Source organism: Chelonoidis abingdonii, chromosome 4, assembly GCF_003597395.2.
Source record: "Chelonoidis abingdonii isolate Lonesome George chromosome 4, CheloAbing_2.0, whole genome shotgun sequence".
In the NCBI taxonomy this organism is placed as follows: domain Eukaryota; kingdom Metazoa; phylum Chordata; order Testudines; family Testudinidae; genus Chelonoidis; species Chelonoidis abingdonii.
The window spans coordinates 126,960,820-126,982,354 of record NC_133772.1 but is presented as its reverse complement, the minus strand read 5'-3'; the positions used below and the strand labels follow the sequence as shown (position 1 = coordinate 126,982,354).

At 40.3% G+C, this 21,535-nt stretch overlaps 1 protein-coding gene across 6 annotated transcripts in view; it reads left to right on the top strand.

Moving 5' to 3' along the window:
• The window catches only part of ATG2B (autophagy related 2B), an 82,893-nt gene that overhangs the window by 47,031 nt on the left and 14,327 nt on the right, over nucleotides 1–21,535 (top strand). For all 6 annotated transcript variants that reach the window (XM_032769502.2, XM_032769503.2, XM_075065668.1 and 3 more), the window contains 13 exons: nucleotides 2,054–2,134; nucleotides 4,027–4,133; nucleotides 4,362–4,454; nucleotides 8,048–8,118; nucleotides 10,468–10,544; nucleotides 10,866–11,036; nucleotides 11,659–11,800; nucleotides 12,653–12,855; nucleotides 14,194–14,420; nucleotides 15,038–15,146; nucleotides 17,215–17,409; nucleotides 18,009–18,110; nucleotides 19,956–20,034. In XM_032769502.2, the coding sequence (XP_032625393.1) occupies nucleotides 2,054–2,134; nucleotides 4,027–4,133; nucleotides 4,362–4,454; nucleotides 8,048–8,118; nucleotides 10,468–10,544; nucleotides 10,866–11,036; nucleotides 11,659–11,800; nucleotides 12,653–12,855; nucleotides 14,194–14,420; nucleotides 15,038–15,146; nucleotides 17,215–17,409; nucleotides 18,009–18,110; nucleotides 19,956–20,034 (1,657 nt within the window). The remainder of the gene's footprint in view (nucleotides 1–2,053; nucleotides 2,135–4,026; nucleotides 4,134–4,361; nucleotides 4,455–8,047; nucleotides 8,119–10,467; nucleotides 10,545–10,865; nucleotides 11,037–11,658; nucleotides 11,801–12,652; nucleotides 12,856–14,193; nucleotides 14,421–15,037; nucleotides 15,147–17,214; nucleotides 17,410–18,008; nucleotides 18,111–19,955; nucleotides 20,035–21,535) is intronic.

The window sequence follows — 21,535 nt, the reverse complement described above, 5'->3', positions numbered from 1 at the left end:
TTCTGCCAAGATTGTCCTTTAGTTTAAATAGTTCTTCACACTCGCTGTTGTTTACTCGTCCCACCCCTTCTCCAGTGTATGTATAGAAAACAATCATATACCTTCTCAGCCTTCATTTTGCTAGGCTAAAGAAGCCAAGCCCTTTTTGTCCCCTCTCATAAGATAGGTGTTTCATTCCTCTGATCATCATAGTAGCTCTTCTCTGCACCTTTTGTAAACTGAATTAATCTTTCTTGAACATGGGTAGCCAAAATTGTACACCGTATTCCAAATGAGATCTTACCAGTGCCTTATAAAATGGCATTAATACTTTATTTCTACTGGAAATACCTCTCCTGATAAGTCTTAGGATAATATTTGTGTTTTTCATAGCCACGGCACATTGAGTCATCCTGTGATCAACCATCTCTCTTCCTCTGCCACTTCCGACTGTTAAACCTCCAATTTATAGCTGAAATTCTTATTATTAGGCTCTAGGTACATGGCCTTGAACTTTGTACTATTGAATTTCAACCCATATCTGTTCCTTTCAGTCTTCAAGATCGTCCAGATCTTCCCGTATAATAATCTAATCCTCCTCGGTAATGATGATGCTTCCCAACTTTTGTATTAGAAAATTTCACTAGCATACTACTATTTTATGTATCATCATTAATAAAAATATTGAATAAGATTGGTCCCAAGTGTTCATTGAGGAACTCCCATTAGTAAACTCCCTCTAGTTGAAGAATTCACCTTTCAGCACAACCCATTGCCAGTTCCTCACGTCACCGTAGAATTCTTGTACTAATCTCCATCTTCTGTAAGTTGACAAATAATTTCCCCTGTAATAGCATGTCAAATATTTTACTGAAGTTCAAGTATTTAGATCTTTCCCTTATTAAAAAAAAAATGGGTTGTCTTCTCAACATAGAGTAGGGAGTGATCCCTCATGTCAGGCTCAATGAGCACTATGCCCTCCCCAGTTCAACATTAAGCACAAGAAAGGAGGAAAAGGGGAAATTCAGGTCAGAACTTGACTTCAGTTCTCAGTCCACAGTGAATCAGCAAAATCTAAGAATAAATGGGAACTAGGAAAAAGCTTGCCTAAGCCTAATCTGTCTCTGAAGGAGGAAAAGTTGTGTCACTCGTAAAAAAGGGAAAATCTAGTACCCTCAGATCATCTTATCTGTAGAGGAGTCTGAGCCTCCAGCCCTGGAGAGGAAGAAACCAGGAAAAGCTCTTTCCTCTGTACCAGTGTGAGTTCATGCTCTGTTGCCCTAGGGCAGTTCAGAGACTTCTGAAGTAAGTGACTGATGAAATGGAAAGTGAGACAACAGTGAGTACTTTCCATCAGCCTCTAAGAAAAAAGTCTGAATTCTTTCCATCCAATTATAGGAAATGTGGTTAAGTCAGGGTGGGAGCAAATGAGAGAATTTTGAAGCAAAAGACAGACAGACTCTATGATCAACAAAGCAGAAGAGGCAGGCCTGCAGAACATTATTTAAAAAAAAAAAAAGTGTCAGTCACTTTGTGGCTTCTCCTCTTAGAATGGCTGCCAGGTTCCACCCTAGATGTGGTTGCATGTCAGTTGTTTTTGAGTGATCCCTGTGAATATAATCTGTAAAGTGCCTTGGGATATTTCAGGGCAAAAGATGCTATGTGTACTTACAGATAGATGGTTATATAAAATCTATTCCTTTTAAATAATAGTGTGTTTTGTTCATTCATTACAGTGTAGCTTCTTGGCCTATTTTGGTCTTCACATTACTGTTTAGAACAGCACCCCTGAATGATAGTGGTTTGATATTTGTAAAATATTATTTTACAAAAAGGGTTAGACTGTGTTAACCATGATTTCGATGATGCGACTATTGATGCATAGTGTTTATCTTCTTGAAATAGCATCTTACTGAATTCAGACTTATGACCCAATCATGTCCCCCTTGAAGGTGGTGGGAGTCCTGCTGTTGACTTAAATGGGAACAAGACAAAACCCACAGTTCAGAGTTCCAAATCCCAAATCATATACACTAATTTAATGTACACTAATTTGCATAACTTTTCCATGCAGGAATTTCTAGTTGCTGTTGGGCTGAGAGGAGCCACTCTCCAGCACAGAGTATTGCCTTCAGGTCTAAGCTGGCATGAACAGGTCAGGTTAATGTAATTTTCTTGATTTCATGCTTAATTTCAGTTTTACTACTGATTGTTTTGAAGATTGAACTGATCCTTCATGAAAAATCTTTGTCTTTTGGCTTTGTGTTTGACTCAATATCACTGTCTTATGGAGTTCTCAGAAGTGTTATTGCTGTCCTTTTGACATTCTTTCCCCTCTTGCCTCCAGAGCATTGCTAGCGTTTGATCTTGTTGTGAAATCCTTATTTGTGTCATTATTTCCCATCTCACTTGCAACAATTCCCCCTTCTATGATCATTCTGAATCCTACCCTTTCAACTTTAGGAAATCCAGAATGTTGACCTCAGACTGCTCTCTCACTATTAGGTAGAAGATCTCAACACACCTGCTTGACTATGTTCACCACTTTCATGTCCACCTCTGAATCCTATAATATAAATAATTCTCAACTTAAAAAAAAGGCTATTGAGGGACTCTCTCCACTTCAGGTCTGCAACCCTATAACTGTCTTCATTTCCATCTGCTCATTTAATTTATTAAATCACTTCTCTCCTATCTCTTTCCCACAACTAGCTTGAATAGTAGTAGTTGGCATAAAAAACATTGGAGCAAGAGTGAATGACTGATTAAATATAAGCCTGTAATGCCAGACTGCAGTAGAATAAAAGGCTATACTGAGATGTGTGAATATAGAGGTTCAGGATATAGCACACATGACTAGAGAGAAAATTCCTGAGTACACAGAACTGAGGTGAGAGCCTTATGTGGAACACCTTTGGGTAGTACCTCTTTATAAAAAGGATAGCAATAAACCAGGGGGCAAGAGCTGCAAAGAAAATGATGGACTGTATCATACATGAGGGAGGTTTGAAGAAACGTAACATTTGTATCTTAAATTAAGGGAGAGAACAAATACTGGAAAGGAATAAATGTAGAGGAGTAAACTCAAATAGTATTATAAGAAATGTTAACCTTTCAACTAAAGATGGGCAAGATTAGACGAGAGAGAAAATTTTCCTAATAGTAAAAACTTGTCAGGAGTGGGTTCAGACCAAATTAGTGGGGGGGAAATAGACTCTAGGGAATAATGTAGATTACTAGGTGGGGATATGGTAGAGGTCTATAAAATCATGAATGATGTGGAGAAAATGAATAAGGAAATGTTATTTATCTCTTCACATAACACAAGAACCAGGGGTCACCCAATGAAATTAATAGGTAGCAGGTTTAAAACAAACAAAAAGAAGTACTTCTACACAGTATGCATAGACAACTTGTGGAAGTCTTTGCCAGGGGCTGTTGTGGCAGCCAAAACTATAACTGGATTAAAAAAAGAATTACATAAGTTCATGGAGGATAGGTCCTCAAATGGCTATTAGCCAAGGTGATCAGGGACGCAACCCCATCCTCTGGGTGTTCCTAAGCCTCTGGCTGCCAGATGCTGGGACTGAATGACAGGGGATGGATAACTTGATGATTTCCTTGTTCTACTGAATACCTTTTGAAGCATCTGGCATTGGCCACTGTTGGAAGACAGGTTACTAGACTAGATGGACCATTAGTCTGATCCATTGTGGTCGTTCTTAAGTTCTTGCATCCTTATGTAGGAACTAACATGAACTTCTGTAGTTGTTGGGTTGGATTAAAAGGTTTCCATTTCTACTGTCTAATTCTCAACAGTTTGAGGATTTCCTTCTCATACGTTCTGCCCTTTTTACATAGAACACTCTCCCTTTCTTTTAACTACTGAATAAATTGCCCCTTAATATTTTGAGTTTCTCCCCCTCATCTTCTCTCTCTCAAACATTTTATTATAGTATGTATTAAGGATTATCTCTCTCAAAAATCCATGTTGTTTACTAAAATAGCATATATTGAAAGATCATAATCGTATTTTTGTGATTGTAGATTTTATATTTTTTGAATATTTCTGATGAGCCTGTTTTGGGATATAATCCTCCAGCTTCCATTACAACTTTTCATATACACCTCTGGAGTTGTGCTCTTGATTACAGGTAAATAAAATGAATGTGTGTTTGTCTCCTTATGGTACTGTAACTGTTTAGTAAGATACTCTTTGGGAATGCTCCAGTTTACATATCAGAATGCATATTTGTCCAGGCTTGTTTTGAAGAAAATTTTATAACTAAAAATAGTTCTCTTGATCAACCTTTAAGATTGCATTGTTGCATTTCTAAATATGTAGGATGTATTATAATTTTTTCTCCTTTTTTTGTTGTTAGGCCTTTGTTTTTGCCAACCAGATCTCTACTTACTGTTGAAACTTTCAGCATTTCCAGTAATGTTGCATTGGATAAGTCCTCTTCTGCTCTCAGGTATAAATTAGAGTGTTCTTAAAATATGGAAACTCACAACCATTGTAGCCTTTATTTCTTCTTCGAGTGCTTGCTCATCTCCATTCCATGTTAGGTGGTATGGCACACATGCACAGTTGCCGGAGATTTTTCCTTCAGTGGTGTCCATCGGGCTGGTTCCTGCCCAGGTCCTCGCCTCCCTCGATCGATGGAGGGGACTCCTGGTTGGTAGGCTTGGGATTCCCTTTGTCAAACCTTATGCCTGAGTATCCCTAATCTTGGATACATCCAAGCTAGGTTGGGGCGTTCACCTGGAGCTCCTCAGGAATCAAGGTCTGTGGTCCCAGGAAGAACTCTCCTTTATATATAAATCTCAGAGAGCTCGGTGGGGTCCGCCTAGCATGTTTTTTATCCCAGATTGCAGGCAAGGTTATGCAAGTCCTTACGGACAACATAGCAGCCATGTTTTACATCAACAAGCAGGGAGGGGCATGTTCTTTCCACTGTTAAGAGGCCATTTGCTTATGGGAATTCTGCGTAAAGCACTCAATCTCACCTTCCAGGAGCTCAGAACAATCTGGCAGATCACCTCAGCAGATCTTTCTCCTCTCACAATGAGTGGTCCTTTCATCCCAATATAGTCAGGACCATCTTCCAGCAGCAGGTGACTCCCCTCAGAGACCTGTTTGCAACCAGGCAAAACAGAAGGTGTCAGTAGTTTTGATCTCTATGCAGGTGCAGCCTGGGCTTGCTCACAGATGCCTGCTCCCCTGGACAAAGCACCTGTTCTATGCGTTTTCCCCCATTCCTCTCATGCACAGTCTTACTTAAAGTCAAGCACAACAGAAAGAAGGTTATTCTTGTGGCCCTAGCATGGCCATGCCAGCACTGGTTCGAAATGTTATTGGACCTGTCAGTAATGACCCCAGTGCTGCTCCCTCCCCTTCAGACCTGATCTTGCATGATCATGTCTGATTGCTCTACCCGAACCTCAAGGCCCTCCACCTAACCGCCTGGAAGCTCCATGGTTAAACCCAGCAGAGCTGGCCTGTTTGGAGCAAATCTGCCAGATATTGCTAGGTAATAGGAAACCATCTACTAGAGTGACTTACCTTGCCAAGTGGAAGCATTTCTCCGTGTGGTCGTCCCAGTAAGGCATCTCACCTTCTAGGTCACCTCTCCAGTTTGTGCTGGAGTATCTGCTTCACCTGAAACATCAAGGCCTACTCATCTCATCAGTTAAGGTACAGCTAGCGACTATCTCAGTCTTTCGCCCTTTGGTGGATGGTAGGTCTTTTTTTTTCTCACAAAATGTCCATTCACTTCCTCAGGGGCTTAGAGAGACTATACCTGCAGATTCGTGAACTCATTCCCCCATGAGACCTAAACCTGGTCCTGTCAGGATTCACAGGCCCTCCCTTTGAGTTGTTGGCATCATTCCCCTTGTACCTCTCCTGGAAGGTTGCCTTCCTAGTAGCGATTACCTTGGTCAGGAGGGTCTCAGAGATCAGGGCCCTTATGTCAGAAACCCTGTATATAGTGTTCTTTAAGGACAAGGTTCACCTTCACCACGTGTTCCTTCTGAAGGTATTCAAGTTTCACAGTAATCAGGCTATCTTTCTACCAGTATTCTTCCCGAAACTGTACAAGAATAGAGAGGAGCAGTGTCTCCACACATTGGATGTTAGGCATGCCCTGGCCTTCTATACAGAAAGGACCAAACCGTTCCATACATCCACGCAGTTCTTTGTGGCAATAGCAGACAGAATGAAAGGTCTGCCAGTTTTGGCCCAAAGAATTTCATCCTGGATCACTTCCTGCATTCGCTTGGGCTATGAGCAGGTTAGGTGCTCCATCTCCTGCCATCTGCACTGCCCACTCAATGAGAGCTCAAACTTCCTCAGCGGTGTTTCTGGCCCAGGTCCCAATCCAGGTATTTGCAGAGCAGCGACCTGGTCTTCAGTTCATATTTTTTCATCCCACTACGCCATCACCCAGCAGGCTAGAGATGATTCCGGGTTTGGTAGAGCAGTGTTGCAATCCTCATATCCATGAACTCCGAGCCCACCTCTTAAGATACTGCTTGGGAGTCACCTAACGTGGAATGGACACGAGCAAGCACTTGAAGAAAAAGCGGTTACTAACTTTTCTGTGATTGTTTTTCTTCGAGATATGTTGCTCATGTCCATTCCACAACCCATCCTCCTCCCCCTCTTTCGGAGTTAGCCAGTAAAAAGGAACTGAGAAGGTGTGGAGCTGGCCAGGCCCCTTATACTAGCACATGCATGCTCAGCACCAGAGGGTACTAGAGCCTGCCCAACAGATACCACTGAGGGAAAAATTTCCATCAACTGTGCACTCAGCGTGTGCACGCCACCTAACATGGAATGGATGTGAGCAACACATCTCAAAGAACAACAATTACAGAAAGGTTAGTAACCATTTTTTCTGTCATTTATGGAGAAAATATTCTCCTTGAGTGGAGAATTACATTTATTCCAGACTATGTATTATACTTTGCCTGGATATAATCCCTAGGTTTGCTTAAATCCATTGTTCTTGAGTGGATTGTTTGTCTCACTGCTAATTGTTGTTGTGATACCTTTAAATACGCTTGAAAAATATTGTAAAATCAGGTGTTTGTGTGCGGGCTGCTGAGCGTAATGGCATCTTCAGATCTCTAGAACAAGGATTTGTTTAGGTCAGGTTGGATAGTAGATAAAGAAATACATAATAGTTATAGTTCATCCTAAATTAATATTGTTATTCCCCTATTTTTACTTGAGTATTGGTTCTTTAGTATTTTTATTGGATTTAAAGCGTGTTCCTATTGTGGTATCCTTTTAAATGGTCTTGTAATAGTGCTGTATTCTGGAAATAAATTTTATGTTATGTTGTTAAAAAATATTTTAAACCTCTGCCATATGGTAAAGGAAAGCTGTACTGCCTTCCAAGGAATCTACTCATCATTCCCAGAAGGATCTAGGGCAGTGGTCCCCAAACTTTTGAGGGTCACCCCCCGCCCCGCCTTACCTCTGTCTGTGCCCGGCTGGGAGCACGGCCCCTGCTTCGGGGTGGGGTGGGGTGCAGGACTGATGTGGACAGAGACACAGGGGCTGAGGCTGGGGCCACAGTTTGGGGTGAGCCTTGGGGCAGGAGTGGGGCTGTGGTGGGGGCCAGCAGCCGGCCTATGGCCAGGTGCAGCTCTGCCCCTGGCCTCAGCCCCAGGCTGTAAACGGAGCCACAGCCAATGGCCAAGGCTGGGGGCTGGCGCAGGGCCGGGAGCAGAGCTGCGCTGAGGCTGGTGACAGGGCCAGCCCCACAGTTTGGGGACCTCTGATCTAGGGAGACTATATGTAGCCCTGGATAATTGACAACCCCACAAAAGGTTAAACTAATGGTAGTAAAAATTTAAATTATTTTATTCTCCAATAATCATCTCCATGCCCTTACAGCCGGATGAAAGGATAATTATTAAAAACTATTACAATAGAGAGTAAAAACTTTAGGATTTAAATATGTTCTGGCTTTTTACATAATGTCATATAATTTACTTTGAGTGTGAAGTGCACAGTTTTTAACTGGCCATTTTTTCCCCCATTTTTCTCCTGTAGAATAATCTTGGATGAGGCTGCTTTACATTTGTCTGACAAGTGCAACGCTGTTACAGTGAATCTGCAGAGAGGTAAGGGTGTTTTAGAAGCAATGGTAACCATATGCTAACCTTATAAATATAGCCTTCAGAATTTAAAGAAATCCACAAAAATATGAAAAACAGTCCAATAGGCTACTGGAGAAGAGAGCTGGGTTAATAGTGAGCAGCAAGTTAGACTTGACTGTGTAATGTAGTATAGCAGAAAAATGTATGTGCAAGGTCATGTCACAGAACAAGGAAATAAAAGTTCTTTTCTATATGGCTCTAGAAGGTTCTCTTGGAGCATTTGGGTGGCCTATTCCATGGAACCTGGTTCAATACAGAATAAAACCCCCTCTGTCCACACATTTCTAGTTGTCACCTACCACTCCACACTGGAACCCATATGGGGTATCATCAAACAACTAAAATCCATACTCTGCAGGGGTCCCATCCTGAAAGAAATCTTTCCCGTACCCCCTCTTCTGGCCTTCAAACAGCCCCCCAGCCTCTCCAAGTTCATTATCAGAAGCAAGCTCTCCACAGACAAAGGGACACCAACTCAAAGCAGCACCAGACCCTACAAATACACATACAAAACCTACAGACATATCTCCATTATTACTATGATCAGCATCCCCCCACAACATACCTTTCAAGATCCATGGCTTCTGTGTGTGGTATACCTCATCCAGTGCACTAAATGCCCCAATAACAATTATGTGAGTGAAACTAGACAATGACTACAATCTCAAATGAACTTACACAGGAAAATGATAAAAGACAGAAATACCCTGTCACCTGCGGGTGAATTTTTTTCTCAGAGAGATCACTTTCTATCTGACCTATCAGTCCTCATCCTGCACAACATATTCAAAAGTCAAGCCTGGCAGCTTAAATTCATAACTTTGTTAGACACTAAAAGTCATAGTCTTAATCAAGACACTGGATTTATGGCTTATTACAGCAATCTATAACGCACTAAGCCCCTTTTTGTCTAATGACTACACAGGTGTTAACTGCCCACTGCACCTTGAATGGTCTCTTACAATATATGCTAACTAGTTCTGCTAAATTATCTGTTCAATCTTGCATTTAGCTGTGACACTCTTAGTAGCTTTCCCTGGCTGAAAGAAGAGCTCTGTGTAACTTGAAAGCTTGTCTCTCTCTCCAACTGAAGTTGGTTCAATAAAAGATATTATTACCCCCTCAAATATCCTAAGACCACCATAGCTACAACACTATGTACATCTAAGTAGAAATGTGAAACTCTCTGTTAAAGTAAGGCAATGTAGTGGAAGATACACATATGCATGAACATGCGTATGTATACATCAATGTTAGATTCCTAAAAAAAAGAAGTGCCAGAGTTCCCCAGACCCAGCGTCCCAGTCCAGAAAGAGAGATGGCAGCTGAGTAACCTGGGCAGAACAAGGGGGACACCCTCTTGTCTCTTCATACCTGACTTCCTGCTCCAGAAGGAGAGATGGTGACTTGGTAACATGGACGTCCCTGTTAACTGCGATACCATCTCTCCTTTCAGAGCAGGCGCAGAAGAAGAAGAGGGGTGAGCAGATGGTGTCCTTGCCTCCTTTACCTCTTCCACTTTGGGCCATTCTGGAAGGAGATGTAGCAGCTCAGTAACCTGGGCTACCCAAGTTACTGAGCCACCATCTCTCCTTCTGGAGCAGGAATCTAAGAAGTTTTCTTATTTTTCTCTATTTGTTGCTTTTTTTCTGTCTTCCTATCCCCCAATATTAATGCTGATATTTACTCAGAAAACTGAAGTTAAATTTTTCCACTGATTTTTTTACCCATTTTTTTTTTGAAATTTTGTAATAAGCATCAATAAATTCACAGGAAATTTTAAACAAAATAAAAAGCAGAAATGAAGAGCCTTGCTTGTGGGTTAAGGTGTTTAAAGGGCTGTTTCTGAGGAAGTGGTTAGGCCACTAGCCTAGAACTGATAAGCCAGTTCAGCTCCATCAGCTCACTTTTTTATGCTGCCTTTTGGCACCCTACTCCATAACACACGGGTAGGGGCCAGGATCGGGCAGGGTGTGCAGTACTCTACTTGATTCTTAGCTGGCAAAGTAATCCTTGTTTTGGCCCCATCTGGCCAAGAACTGGGGAAATGGAAAGGTAGCTTAAAACCACCATTCTCCTCTTCTCTCTGCTGCACCAAGTTTAAACTAGAAACAGCTGAGGATTGAGCCCAGAGAGCTCCTCTGATCTAAGGCAACATAGAAGTACAAAATGTGTTGACAAGACCAAAATCAACAAAATTTAGTTCATTGTGCTTCTTAACAGAGATTAATAATTGGTGATTTGAAAAAAAAACAGAATTTAAGATGACATTTGATGTTGGGTAGTGTTTAAAATAGTTATTTTAACTTTCAGATTATATTTGTGTTATGGATATGGGACTCTTGGAACTGACCATAACAGCAGTAAAACCTGGTTCTGATGGGGAGAGAGTAAGTACTTAAAATAAAAAGAATAAAGTAATAATGTTAAACCTAAATGATATAAATACATCTTTTGCATTTTGATTTTAAAACGTTTTGAAAAGCTTAAATCGCATTTAGGATCAAATCCTACTTAACAGTTGAAGAACATCCTTTCTCTCATCATCAGATTGTGAGATTTATAAATTATTCCTCTGTTTCTAAAGCTTTTATATTGAACGATCAGACACCTAAGTAATCTAGTTAACAATAAATCTGTGTATACTATTCATATGGAACGTTAAATTGATCTTGGATAGATTTCTGTCATTATCTGTTATTGCTTCCTAGGTTAAGCCACGCTTTGAGCTACACAGTTCCAGTGATGTAATCCATATCCGAACATGCTCAGACTCCTGTGCTGCCCTAATGAATCTTATACAGTATATTGCGAGTTATGGCGATTTGCATCCACCTAGCAAGACAGAGATTAAACCTGGGGTCATCAAGCGGAAAACCAAGGTATGAAATGGCAAAGTAATACTTACTCACATAACACTACCACCATCACATTTCCTAATCTGACACATTAGCTGTGCTTTCCACAATAATAATTATAGTAATAATAATTAATACTTTTTAAAGAGTTTTTCCCACAAATACTCAACTTATTGTGTAGGCTTAATGTCCCTGAAGCAGTTCTCACAGTAATTGCTTTTGGCAATAATTTTTCCTTTCCTCTTGGCACTCATAACATTTAAGCTCAACAGTACAAACCTTTTAATTACCATCCTGATATACTTAATTCTCATTTTGAAGACAAGATTCTAGGACATAGCCATATGAGGACAGGCATATATATTTCAAACACTGTGACACCTAGGCATTTCTCTAATACAATTTGTATTCACACTCAACAATGATGTTACAGACCTTCAAAACGTTTGCTAAAACCTTTTTGCCTGGCTAATCTAGAGTATAGTCCCAGTTTAATGTTTATTTTAAAATGCAATTATCTTCCACACTGTGGTTTTACACTGGAATACCAAACCATGAAAGCAAAAATCATATTCATAAATACTTGTTAAGCACAGTGCTTCCGTTTTTTTATAATTGTAACTTTATATAGTTCTTCTGTTTGTAGGCAGATGCCTCTAGCCAACCATCTTCTCAAGGACTAGTCCTTGCTGAAGCGGAACAACAGATTTTACGGGATTTGATGAGTGATGCTATGGAGGAAATTGAGACCCATCAAGCTGCTTCCGCCATTAGGCCACAATCTAACGGTAGAAGAAGCCTAGAATCACATTTAACACTTCAAAATTTTATATCAGATTTCAGTCTTAATGCCAATATTGCAGAAGTGGCAACTTAAGGTTAAATTCAGACATATATAATGGAGTAAGAGCAGGTAGTTGGAACAGTAGGCAACAAATTTAACCCTTTGGGACTTAGTGCATTAGGGGGCTGGGCAGACATAAAGGGATAAGACATACTACATCAAGTAGGAAACCCGGAGCTCATTCATAGCAGTTGAGGCGGTACAGGAGGATGGGCGGAGTAGTCTACAGTATCAAAGGAAGAATTTAGATTCAAGAGAGTCATCTAGGGAGAAACCTTTAAGAGAAAAAACAAGGTAATTGATTATGTAAGAGGACTGTGATTTTTTTTTCTTTCTTTTTTTCTTGGTAAGAACTAAATACCAATTTGAGATTGGTTAAGAATATTGTATTGTAAGATGTGATGGGAAAGATAAGAGGCTAAGATGAGAGGCTATGTTCTCAAGTCTGTTGCTAAGGAATGGAAGATTAGACATTGATTGCTGTCATGTCAAGAGTTATTTGAAAGACAGACAGTTTCTATAGGTTCTTTAACCAAGGTGAACTAAAATAATAAAATTAATACAGTTTTTGCTGATGATTAGTGCTGTGATTGTTTTGAGTCTTAATGGTAGATTAATTTTAGAAAGATGGGTTTGTTTTATGTTAGGAATATATTAGCCATATAATATGCTTATTTTATTTCCGATTCTTTTAACACTTAATTTTCAAACTGTTCTAAATATCACAATTTCAGTCATTTAATCTTGTGTGTATCTTACAAAGATACTTCCATTGAAATGACTTTTTTTATATTAGGAATCTTGGATGAAAAATCTCAAACCCAGGAACCAGCTTGCTCAGATCTCTTCCTGTTTCCAGATGAAAGTGGGAACATCTCACAAGAGCCAAGTCCCACATACACTTCATTCACTCACCACCTGATTAAAGAGGCGATGGGAGACATACCTACTGAAAATGATGACTTCTGCATTCTTTTTGCTCCCAAAGCTGTTGTTTCTGTAAGAAGTTCGTAAAATTAAGGAATCTAGATATAAGATAGATTGAAGAAAATACATTTGAGACCTGTCCCTTTAGATTTTGTAACTTTCTGCCAACTGTCTGCTGACATTGATGGGTGGTCAACAGGAGTATGGCGAGGAGAATATTCCTTATATTTTGTTGTTATTGAAATGTTGCCATTTTGGAGGAAGTCCCACCATTCATATAAAAGATACGTAGCAATTTTTTAGAATAAACCTGAGAATTCATGTAATGCATTGTTCTTCCCAGGAATGACAACAAATATACTAGAATATATATAAATAGTATTTAGTCCTCTTCTATTATGATTGTCACCTAGTAGCAAATTTGCATTTTTCCTGTGTTGGCCTTTCAACAAATCTTTAATTATAACATGTAGTGTAGTTGAAAAGGCTTGTAAGAAAAGTACAGTATTTACCAAGATATTTTATCCTTGCAAGCATTTGTCTTGTATCCATTCATCAGAAAATCCAAGTTTTAATTTAAAAAGAATGCCAACCTTTTTCCGTTGCTGTTATAGACCCTATTACCAAACTTTGCACAAAAGTTTCTGTGGGTAAACAGCAACAGCAGCAGCAAAAACATCAGTTCTTAACTCCCAGTGTCTGTCTCACCACTGCACAAAAAATTATGAGACAGAGCATTGACACTTAAAAATAGGTCTTCTCTTCCCTCATAGTATCACCACTAAACTATTACTGATAGATTGCCTTTATCTAGGCAGACCAGAGTCAACTCTAGATTTCTGATATTGAGCCCCACATTCACTTGGCTAACCCTCAGAAGTCCCATCTCCAGCAGTACTAGCATAATAGTAGCACTTCTTTATGTTTGAAGACTTAATTTTTCAGTTTGGATGAAGAGTCACATTTTATTTCCTTTCAATTTCCAGTTAACCTGATATCTCTTATGAGAGAGAAAGTAATCTTACTGGGGCCAACTTTCAAGAGAGAGCTGTTCTGAGTCTTGAGGCCATGCAATCTTACAATTTATAGAAATGTAGGACTAGAAGGGATTTCAGGAGATCACCTAGCCACCCCTCACCCCCTCTGTGCTGAGGAAAGATTAAGTATACCTAGACCATCCCTGATTGGTGTTTTGTTTAATCTGTTTTTAAAATCTCCCAAATACATGGATTCCACAACTTCTCTATATAACCTGTTACTACCAAAACAAGAACAGTTATTGGGGCTGTATTCCATATTTTTCATAGTATAGAAGCAAAAGGGACACTAATCTGTGTTTATCTTGAAGAAATTAAACAACTGAATGAAGAAATTAAGAATTGCATTCACTTTCCTGTGTAACTTTTTTAGGAGAAGGAGGAGGAGCCAGTAGTGAAAATAATGGTTGATGATGCAATTCTGATAAAAGACAATCATTTCAGCCTGCCTGTAAAAAAGGCAGATATGAGCAAAGCCCCGCTACATTTTCCTATTCCTTTGGTTCGCTATGTTGTGAAGGAAATCTCTCTTATTTGGCACCTTTATGGAGGAAAGGATTTTGGGACTGCACCTACTACTTCTCCAGCTAAAAGTTTTATGTAAGTGCTTTAGGTAACTAAGTATTTCTTTTTCAGATACACACATGCTGCATTTGATATCAAAACGAAGAGTTAGATGAACTTAATGTACTTTCTTTTTATAACGAATATCCTGTTCAATTAATTCTGGAGTGTATTTCTCCCGCCCCTTGATCTGAATGAGTTCAAATTTGTTGACCTACAGGGTACATTTTGAAAGTCAAATGTATTCTTCCAAGCTTTCCCTGCAGGGAGTGGGTTTAATTGGGGATGAGTGTGTTGAAGGTGGTTGTGGAGAATGCTGTCTGTTTTGCGGATATTAAGCAGGTTGGAGGAGAATGAATATTATTTTGGATAACAATAGGAGTTATTATATTTGTAGTAATTCAGTGGAAACAGTGTATACGTTCTATAATATTTTACAGTGCCTAAAGCTCTGCATAACTATTACAGTGAAAATGAGAGAGATATTTTTAGTTTACATTAATGCAGCAATTTTTCAGTGTTAATTTTCTTTTTTTGACTATGAAAATATTTAGTAAAACCCAGTAAAATATGCATGCTTGTGTGGTTAGAGATGGTATGGGCTGACTTTCTGTTTAAACTCAGAAAAAATATTCCTTTTCTCCCACTTTTAGTAGTCCTCATAGTTCTCCTTCTCACACACCAACAAGACATGGACGTAGTGTGACATGTGGGGGAAGAGGAAGGAACCCAGACTTCTTAATGGAAATACAGTTAAGCAAGGTGAGATAGTAACAGAAAAATCTGCAGACACAAGGGCATATATAATACATATTCTAAAGACTTTATAAACCCTAATGATGAGCTATTGACTCCATGAAGCTAGAAGGCTTACCAGTAAAAATGAGCATTAATCTTACTTAGATGCAGAAGTGCGTTAACACAGTTATGCTGAGTGATGGACTTAGAATTTCTTTACCAAATGAGTTTACAGGGTTGCATGGTTGGCATAGTGCAACTTTGTTTGTTTAGCAACCATATTTGAAATGAGGAAGGCTGAACAGTTATTAAAATGTTTGCTTTTAGTCCTTAAAGTATTTTTATTTTGACAGAATCCTTGTTTTCCACCACTTTTGCTATCTTTATCATGATATAACTTTCCTTTCTGTTTACTCCAAATTGAAATTGCTATTATGAAGACGTTGTAGACATTTCCCTCAGAATTAGCTCTGAGATGCCTGGGGTTACTCCGTAACTTGATATTCAGTAATATTTGCCCACCTCACAGCATCATTAAAACCATTTGCCACAACAATCTATTACTGCTATAACCAAATTATGCTAAGTTACATTTAATGTAATTATTTTTAATGATATACTCAGCTTTAGTATGGAACTTAGAAAGATGAATGTGAGACTATTAAAAATATCATTAACAAACAGCTACTGGTTAAGTAAGTTTAAAGTAAATAGATGGATATTTTTTAAACTAGCCAGAATCATTTTTCATTTTCTCACTCTTACAATGTTTTGGAAAGCCTCTTGAGCATGAAAGCTCTTAAGTAAACCAAATTACTTCTATCCTTCAAATTCCTTGTACATTTTATATTGCTTAAAGTAAGTCAGCCCATTAACTGTTAATGTGCAGCAAAATGTGTGATGGTTTTCTATTTTATCCTTTTCTAGGGACCCATTGCCATGGTAAAAAGAGGGAAAAAGAAAAGTTAAAGATTCTACTTCAATATTTCAGTGATTCTGTCAAAGTGTAATGGCTCCTTCTAGATTGTTGTGGATGCTTTACATATAATCCTAACAGCATATTAAGGCTTTCCTCTGTCTTTAGTGCAGTGTAAAGACATAAATCAATTGCCATGCTGATGCAAAGATATTCATCTGAAAATAATGGGGTCATAGTGTGAAAAATACAAGGATTCTGAACAGTGCTCAAATGTCAGATGACCTGACTTAGAAGTTGATGATTTGCTGATATCTGCATTGCCAACACTCACAATATTATTACGAGGCCACTTTTAAATATTCTCACAATCATGCTCTATCTGTGGGCAACCTCAGGAATTTGGCCTCAGCTGCCTGCAGTCTCCTTGCTGGTCACCAGAGGTCACTGTTCCATTGGCTGTGCTTGCAGTCCTATTCTACACTAACTAGTAGAGAGGGGAGGTTGCTGAGTGTGCAAGGGGAGAAGGAGGCGGATGACTTGAGGGTTAACGAAGCATAGAAGTGGAGAAGAGGAATAAGTGGGGGTTGCTGGAAAGAAGCACTTGTGGAGGGGACGCTGCCAGCAGGCAAGGGAGAAACAAGATTAGTGAAGTGTTGCGGGGGGATAATGGTTGGAGTCATGGAGGGATTGGGTGTATGTAGAGACAAGGAAGTAAGAGAAGATAAAGTTGCTGGATGAGTTTGACTGGATCAGGAACATGAGTTTCCTGGGATGGGGCAGAAGCAGAGCATCACTGGAGACCACATGGAGAACAGTCGGTCAGTGAGGGCAATGCTACCGTAGGACTGAGAGGAAAATAATAGTCTGGTAGGATGAATAGATGGAAAACACCTCTTCTCTCTCCCTCTCTTTTTGTGTTTGTGTTTTCCATTTGCTTCAGATTGAATCTTCATCCTAAAATATGAATGTGCAAACAAAGCAGGGTTAGGAGGCTTTTCTGTTGAGTGCAGATATCAGACCCCAAGCCCCCACCATTTATTTATTTATTTTAAAATTTCATGATTTTAAAGCCTGACCCATGATTTTTAAAGTCCGAGATTTATCAGTACTGTTATATTATAAAGGCTTGTATGCATTGAACCTTAATATCCTCTTTTGCCTTTCTGTTTGAAGGTGAAATTCCAGCATGAGGTATACCCTCCAGGAGGGCCGGAATGTGAATCCAGTCTGTTGGAGCAGCCAGTGTCCCGGCAGGTTTTTATTGTTCAAGACCTTGAGATTAGAGATCGCTTGGCTACATCACAGATGAATAAATTTCTCTATCTTTACTGTAGTAAGGAGATGCCCAGAAAAGCACATTCTAATATGGTAAGGTTATGAAACTTATTCATAGAGAATTATAGCATCCAAACCTTTTAATTGTGAGAATGGTGTGGGTTCTTTGGTATTGCAGAAGAGCAAGTATGAGATAATGGAATGTTGTAATAGCATAAGCTTTATGTCAATGTAGGCTATTTTCTTAATTTCTTGTGAGTAGAGTTTGGTATAAAAGGTCATCTCATATAATAATCTATTTTTCAATAGATCTAGCGCACACAGGCTTACTTAACCTGCACTGTATCTTCAGTTTTGAGTATGCATCACCTTGTGTGTGTACACTTTGAATGTCAGCTGCATATGGATGCATGTACACCTAGTACATTCATGTGAGAGGCTTTGGAGACCTGTTTCATTTGTAGCTTTCCTTTTCCAGTGAACTTTCAGACATACATCAATCCATGATAAGTTACTCATCCTGTGTTAGCTATATAATTGGCAAATTAAGATATGTTACAAAGACAGAAGTTGCAATAATTTCAAAGTATGAATGAAAGATGAACACTTCTCATTGGTCAGTGTTTTTGATTTGGGTTTTTATATTTTGAGTTTTATATATTGAGTTTTTCTCTCTCATTTTTGTTCTGCAGCTAACAGTTAAAGCATTACATGTCCGTCCAGAGTCTGGCAGATCTCCACAAGAATGTTGTTTACGTGTATCACTAATGCCACTTCGCCTCAATATCGACCAGGTTGGTGATGCTAGAGACACTGTCCATTAGATGAAGCATCATTGTGCCCTTTGGATTGTGGCAATGTACAATTTCTAAATGCTTGTGTGGAGAAATTTAATATGCGTACTATAACTTTTGCACTTCTAACCTCTGAACACACATTTTATGCAATTCTTCTGTGGGTTTGATTGCCTTCTGTTATGTAGCTTTGGATTCCCTGCAGCTGTAAATGTATCTCCTTGTACATTTGCCTATGTCCATTTTATATGAAAAATCTCCTTTTTAACAATTGAGCTTATCTAGTGCTTCAGCCAACATAGTGACTAGACTTTTTAATTTAAAGACTAGTACTATTTGCAGAAATGGCAATGCTCTCAAAGATTGCACTTCATTCAGTGAGACTTCTGAAAAATTCAGTGATTTTTGAAACAGTGAATTTTTAAAGACTTGAGTACCCTTATGTTTTGGCAACACTTGTATAGCTTTGTCATCCCAGTAAATTATCATTGGCTTGAAAGTAAGTCCAGTAATCTTGAATTCTAATGTGAATAAGAGAAGTCAATAATATTTTAGTTCGAAGCACATGACATGGTAAGACTGCTGTATCACAAGCTCTTTGCCATTTGTTACCCTTAAGACCTGTTTGGGACATTAATGACAGAGAGCACTGAAAAGAGATGGTAGAAATTAATTCTATCAGGATGTTTTTTATTAGTTAGGCAGGATGTTTATTTGTTTTGTACCCACTGTATGTGAAGCCTCCAAACCCAGAAGTTTTAAAAGTTTAGAAGTGTAATGACATGGTTTTGATAGAAATGAGCAGTATAGCTTTGAAATTATCTCCTTGACTGACTTCTGCAGACTATGGAGTGGGAGAGTTTCAAAAGTACAAATTATATTTAGGTGTCTACCTTCCATTGGCTTTCAGTGGATGATAAACACCCAACTTACTGCCATTTGTGCCTCTTAAAATCTGCCCTGCCATATTTTGTAATAGTTTCATGCTATATCCACCAAGAACAGAAATATAGCATTTTTTTAAATATGTGTAATAGGAGATATACCTATCTCCTAGAACTGGAAGAGACCTTGAAAAGTCACTGAATCCAGCCCCCTGCCTTCACTAGTAGGACTAAGTACTAATTTTTGCCCCAGATCCCTAAGTGGCCCCCTCAAGGATTGAACTCACAGCTGTGGGTTTAGCAGGCCAATGCTCAAACCACTGAGCTATCCCTTCCTCTGCTCTCCATTTGAAACATTCTTATACCATGATTTTAGCTTTGCCTAGTACATGATGTCCACTTTTTCAGCCCCTAGAGAATGAACCACATTATGCCATGTGTTCCCTGGAGGAAAGGGTCTTCACATTGGCTCTGGAGCCCCCAATAATGACCTCCTCAGCTTTTAAGTAGTTCAGTTCCAGTGGATCCATGCTAACAGGTTACCCTCTAGCTACATATAAGAGGCGAAAGGAAAAATAATATAGTTCTAGACTGTAATCTGTGAGAGTTGTTGCAGGGACCATGCATGTCCCCCACACTCTGAAGGGTCCCAGGAAAGGGATTGGGACAGTACTACAAAAGCAGCTGCCCCACGTGCTGTGCAATGCAAGGGAGATTGCCACATTTCTGCCCGTGGCTCTCCATTGCACAATATGGGCCAATGTATTGTTTGGTTTAGGTTGCATCTGAAAAAAGGACTTGAGCTCTGAATGCTAAAATGTATTCTCTTGTTCCTTTGATTGATGTGCAAGTACTCACAGAAACATAACATCCAGGATTGAGGATGGTTTCTTCAGAGAACTCTAGATTGAAGTGATTTGTTTCTTTCCTTTGACGTAATTGTGTTATTCCTTTATTTTAGGATGCCTTGTTTTTCCTGAAGGATTTTTTCACTAGCCTTTCTACAGAAGTGGAAGTTTTAATGACTCCAGATCCAGAAGGTACTATCATTGGTGTAGTAAGCTGGAAACACACCTCTACCCCCCTCTCTTCTTCTTTTTCTCTGTGTGTGTGTGCGCGCGCGCGCACATACACATAATTTATTCTATTTGCTAAAGAACTATATTAGACATAATGTATTAAGCCTAAAGCTTTCAGAAGAGTTCTCTAATTCTGTAGTGTTCTTTGAGGTAGATGCAGAGTTGTATTCCATTTAGATGTATTCCAGTTAGGTGTATGCACGCTCAGCATGCTGGAGTTAGAGATGTTTGCCTACTAGTCCCCATAGAGGGTGGTGCTTGTGCCACATGGCTGTGGCCCTTCCCCTGGCTATTTGAGCTGTTCTCCTCCATCGGTGCTGAGGAAGAGGTCTCATAAGATCAATCGGGACTGCTCCAGGTTGCAGGACGATGCCTCTTTCTCCCCCAGAAAACATGCAAACCAGATTGAGACTGAATCCAGTGTTCGGGATTGTACGGGTACTTCTGGACCCTTCTCTGGTACTGAATGGGAAGGGCAGAAACTCTGGATCTGGCCTCCATTGAGTCCAGTACTGATGACGGAGATGCTGGTCCCAGCTGTGTCAGCGTCCCAGGCAGCAATAGATCTCCTCTGCCTTTCAGTCCTGCCCTTAACAATGGCCAGGGGTGTGCCACCTATAGCCCCTCCAATGGAGCCAGCTGCCGAACCTTTGTGTCTGTCCAGCACCACATCCAGTTGCGCCCCTCCCCCATTGGAGATTAAACCAGTACTGGAATCAGTACAGGGACCCTCTTCGGCTCCCCTGCCTTCACCACCCTCAACGTCAATGCACTCAGGTGCTCCAGTACCGCTGTTTGCACAAGGACTGATCTGCCTATGGCACTGGCATGCTCGGTACCGATGGGACTGCCTTCACTGGGGGCACCGATTCCTGCCTCGTTCTGGATGAATCGGGCCCTCTATTGACTCTCTCGGGTATCACTCCTTCCATGTTCCCAAGATCAAAGGGCTCTTCTGATTCCGAGTTGGGGATTGTCATCTTCCTGCTCCACATCACCTGACAAGCTCTGAGGGCTGCCAGTGGACCAATATGGCTCCCAGGGTTGGCATGTGCCCCGAAGCTGGGAAGTAGGGCCCAGGCCCTATTGGGATGGGAGAAGGGGCGGGGTCTGGGATGCTTAACCCCCTGTTCCATCCCAGACCCCGCCCCTTCTTCCAAGCCCCCACTCCCTCCCTGCCTCTTCCCACCCCAGGTCCACCCCTGCCCCTCCTCTTCCTGTCCAGTTCTGCCCCCACCCCTGAGCATGCCCTGTCCCCGCTCCTCCCCGCACAGTGCCTCCTGCACACCACAGAAGAGCTGATCGCCATGGGCGGGAGGTACTGGTAGGGAGGAGGAGGAGTTGATCAGCAGGCTTCCAGCAGGTGGGAGGCGCTGGAGTTGGGAGTGGGGCAGCTGGCTGCCTGTGAGTGCTAAGCACCCACTAATTTTTTTCTGTTGGTGCTCCAGCAATGTTCGGCAGC